The 4,744-nt window shown below is 39.0% G+C and overlaps 1 protein-coding gene across 1 annotated transcript; it reads left to right on the forward strand.

Moving 5' to 3' along the window:
* Window positions 1-812: 812 nt before the first annotated feature.
* On the forward strand, window positions 813-2,239 carry LOC113316240. Its single transcript, XM_026564459.1, has 3 exons — window positions 813-1,456; window positions 1,544-1,848; window positions 2,067-2,239. The coding sequence occupies exons 1-3, from the start codon at window positions 813-815 to the stop codon at window positions 2,237-2,239; spliced, it is 1,122 nt and encodes a 373-aa protein (XP_026420244.1).
* Window positions 2,240-4,744: the final 2,505 nt, after the last annotated feature.

Raw genomic sequence — 4,744 nt, forward strand, 5'->3', positions numbered from 1 at the left:
TACAATTTTTCTAATATGAATGTCTCAAAGGTTAGACCAGTTATTTTCCATTATCATTTTCATTTGAGAAGTATACCTTATTACATTAGTATGTTAACAAACTTAATCTTAATTTTTTAGGAAGAAATGGCCCAGTTTGCGGCGGACACTTACTGGTGCCTCCTCTCTACTAGACATACAGTGTTCGATGAGTCTCGTCGACGAGACTTGTATAACACCACCACTACACATCATAGTCAGGAAGAACAAACTAATGCCCGCACTTATGACGCGGATGTATCATTGGAGGAAACCCAACGTCGTTGTAAGCGACAAACAGGAGATCCTGGTACATCTAATGCGTGTTATGTCCCTTACGGTCTTGAAAGTAACGTTCATGTTCAGGCCCCCACGCCAATAGAGCAGAGCTCTCCAAATAACAGTGATTCACTAAACTCTTTTGATTTGTTAGGCTTAAGCTTAGGTGGGAGTTGGCAGGGTAGTGTTCATGGTAGTGGCCAGATAGGTGAAAATAGTGATGATATGGATGTTGTGCCAAACACTCAGTTTTTTCCTTCTATGTAGTGAAACTAGTTAAAAAGGTGTTAATTAGCTATGGTTTAGTACATGTTTGTAAATGTGTGTTCTTGTTTAATATGTAGTTTGTTTATCTTAATCTTAGTTGCACATCGTCTTATACATATTATGTTTTTTTCGTCTTATTAAATTTAAGTGTCTCTCATAGTATATTTTAGAACAAACTACACAGTTAAATTTGTATGCCATGTCTTGATACATAAAAATTAAAAAGTTGACTTTATTTTAGCTGTATTATGGAGTCAATTATCGCTAGATATATGCGACAACGAAGAGAGTTTGCATACCCCCAACCATCATCATACACCAAACGGTACCTTGATGATAGTCATGGAGATTACACAATCATGTATCAGGAAGTGTTGCAGGAGGCGCACGATTTGCACCAACCAGAACCAACGGTTGTTTTGACTAGAAGAAGCATAAACAGATGCCGTGTAGAAGCGGATGCTAGGATGATGCAGGACTACTTCAACCCGGGTTGCAGATTTGGACCTAAGCGTTTTAAGGCCCGCCACGGTTTGCCCCGAGAACTATTTCTTAGATTTTTACCAGAAATTTGCGCCCAAGATGAGGACTTTCGACAATGGAGGGATGCTTGTAACATTCCGGGTCACTCCCCTCATATGAAAATTCTCGCTGTCATGAAACACTTAGCAAAGGGGGTGGCGGCCGATAGCCTTGACGATTACACTGGAATGGCTGCGTCTATAATATACATGTACGTAAAAAAGTTTATGGATGCATTACTTTGGCTTTTTAACGATCGTTACATGAGGCGCGCAACAACCGAAGATACAAAGAGGCTATTAGCTGAGAATGAGGCTCGTGGATTTCCTGGAATGCTTGGAAGCCTTGATTGTACCCATTGGGAGTGGAGGTGTTGTCCTACTGACGAAGCAGGCCGACACGTTGGACAGTATAAGAAACCAAATCTTGTTTTATAGGTTGTTGTATCATACGACAGATGGTTCTGGCACTGTGACTTTGGTGCGCCCGATGCTAACAATGACTTAAATGTTTTGGACCAGTCGGGTTTGTTCGATAGAGAGAAGAACGCGTTGGATCCTCCTTGTGAATTTAGCATCAACGGTCACGTGTACAGACATGGATACTATTTGGTTGACGAAATCTATAATGAAATGCCTGGGGTTGTTCATGGTTATAAGAGACGTCAGACTATGCCGACAATACATAAGAAATTTAATGAATACCACTCTGCGAAGCGGAAGGATGTGGAGCGTGCTTTTGGGGGTCTAAAAGCCAAATGGGGTATAATTGAGATCCTAGTCGTTATTGGTTTCCTCGTGACTTAAACACAATTATGAGAGCTTGTTTAATAATGCATAACATGTGTGTGGAGTATGAATATCGTGATAGGGTATGGGCGAGGTATGATGGAAAATAAGAAACACCTCTAGTACAAGGTAACGTGGCTGAAGCGCGTGCATATTATAGAAGCCATGCCTGCTGGAGACACTTGCAAGCAGATATAACGGAGCACATCTGGAAGCGTCACATTCAAGGACTGCGAGACGGAGAAGTCGACCCCGTGGAGGTGCATGATGCCCTCCCAATTTCAGATCATGGTACCACTGATGTGGATGAGGATGCTGATATTTATCCAAGTGATGATAATAACTTTTATCAGAACGGAGAGTAGACTGCAATTGTGTTTAACTTCCCAATACTCCGTAATCATGTTTTATTTCCTAAGTCTTTTTATGCATTTTTACTTTATTACATGTAACACTATCAGGTGTTGTTTTATTATTTATTAAACTCTTTTATAATATGTATTAAACTCGGTTTCAGTTTGTATGAAACTATAATGCTTTTCATATTTACTTATTTGTACCGTCTATGTAATCCATTTTTATGATATAGGTTATGTACAACTGGTGAACAACACGCGCGGTAACAGTTATTGACCTCAATTTTTTTGAAACGGTATTCTCCCTATTTACAAATGACCCTATATTCACATTAGGGTTGTTACCATTTATAAACGTCCACTCCTGTTCATAAGCGTCCTTTTGGTATTGGGGGGTGATACTATAAAAACGCCAGTAAGCTTACCCTTCAGTATCATATCCACAGAGTGTTTTACTCCTCTTGCAGAAACATATCTCGACCTTCCTATTAAAGGTCTACCAAATTACCTATTCAACTTTCACATAACTTGCGAGACATAGTTGTTCTTACTTTGAATCATATAAACCATGCGGTTCAGTAGTGCCGAAGATTTAGGAGTTGTGGGAGCTTGGGTTGCAGTAACAAATCATGGTCAACCAATGGGGGTAGAGGATAATGAAAATGTATTTTGGAACCGTGTTTTTCAGAACTTTGAAGGTAATACCGTAAATGATAACGGCAGAACAACAGCCTCGATTATAAAAAGATTTGCTTTGATAAATGTCGATGTTGAAGCTTTTGTTACATGTCTGCTTTATGTAAACATATCCCTTCGTACACTTTCATACGAAGCTCGGGTTAATAGTCATATCCTTTCTGAAATACCCAGTGTTAGCTATTAAATTATAAATATGATTGCCGAATAATGTATTTTTTTTATTAACAGTTACAGAAAACAAGAGCCAGATTGATTTTCGCGCCGATTCAAAGAGGCCTTTCAAGTATGAAGATTTATACAAGATTCTTAAGGAAGCTATTCCGGCGTACAATGTCGAATGATTTTATACTTTTAATGGAATGATTTTCTTAAAATTGGTTGTTTTAATTGCAAATCTTTTGTAGGTGTTTTCATTATAATTAAAAGTTCAAGGAGCATATGAGGTACAACTAATTAAGTTACTACAACATTGGAAATAATTTATAGTTGGGAAGTTAACAACTTAGACAAGCTCATATAAAACCAAATTACATATTGGTACACTAATAATGATTGTTATAAATTAATAAAAACACATAAAGGCAACCAAATGTTATACATTTAGGTAAAACGACGAGTAGAACCCTGGCGAATCATAATTTCATTTTTAAGTCCCACAAAATACTCCCTTTGACTTTCGTCGGATATTTTTTCCAAATCAATATTCATTATCTTCATATCGGTTTCACGCTGCCCGTTCACTGCCAGCAACGCATTGTCGCTGCTAAATTTCTAATCGATGGACCACCGTCATCGGTGCGGAGAAAATTCAAGCTTTCTTCATCTTGTTGTTGCACCTATTGAAACCTTTGTTCATCTCGTTGTAACCTTTGTTCATCCCTTTGTTTAAAATATTCTAAAGTCTGGCTCACTCCTTCAGTAGTTCATACGGCTTCTGCTCTATTTCTTTTGGCCCGGTCCCTCCTAGGACCCCGACGCTGACCCTGATCCCCATAAAATGTGGTTCTTCTACCGTAGTCTGATGACTCTCCTTGTGTGCTTTGTGAATCCCGAAACTGTCCATCATCATCTTTCATCCCGCTCATTGGATGGCTTTGTTGGGTGGCTATGTTTGAAGTTTGAGGATATAAAATCGACGGATCATATTCCCTGGGAAAGTGCATCTTAAGTATTTCAAACACCTTCTGATGTTTCCAACGTTTTGGTTTTTCCGCATCCTCCTCGTATAACACTTCTCCATCCCGGTACTGCATTCAATTTATAATTTAGTATTAGTGGTGGGTTGCCCTAAATTAATTATATATGAAACAATAAATGTAACGGAAATCACATTTTTTTTCGGGGTTGCTTCCACTCGGGTTTTCCCTGAACACACTTCTAACATGACCAACGAACCTTTTAACCTCTTTTTTCAAAGTGCCTACTCTGGTCTGGAGGGACTTGGTACTTCTAGTACTCCCGGCCTGCCATTGTGCCTTGTATTCAGCTACAATTCGGGTCCAGAACTCTCTCAAATCTTGATTAGTACCTAAAATCGGGTCGCTCGTTATCGCACACCAACCACCTATTATTGCCACATCTTCAGCTCTAGTATAATCAGACATGTTAGATTGGGAAGTTGTAGTTTTGATAATTGAGACGGAGTTGTGTGAATGAGAAAAACTGATTCAATAGGATAGTAGGGGCTTGCAAATGGTGGAGGTGGGTTTGGTTTGGTAGAAACCAAATATTTTTTATAGAGTTTTCAAAATTTGACCGTTGTGAACTAATTAACGGGCGGGTGTTATGAACCATCGGATTTATAGTCCCGTTGGT

The sequence above is a fragment of the Papaver somniferum genome, chromosome 10 (genome assembly GCF_003573695.1).
Source record: "Papaver somniferum cultivar HN1 chromosome 10, ASM357369v1, whole genome shotgun sequence".
In the NCBI taxonomy this organism is placed as follows: domain Eukaryota; kingdom Viridiplantae; phylum Streptophyta; class Magnoliopsida; order Ranunculales; family Papaveraceae; genus Papaver; species Papaver somniferum.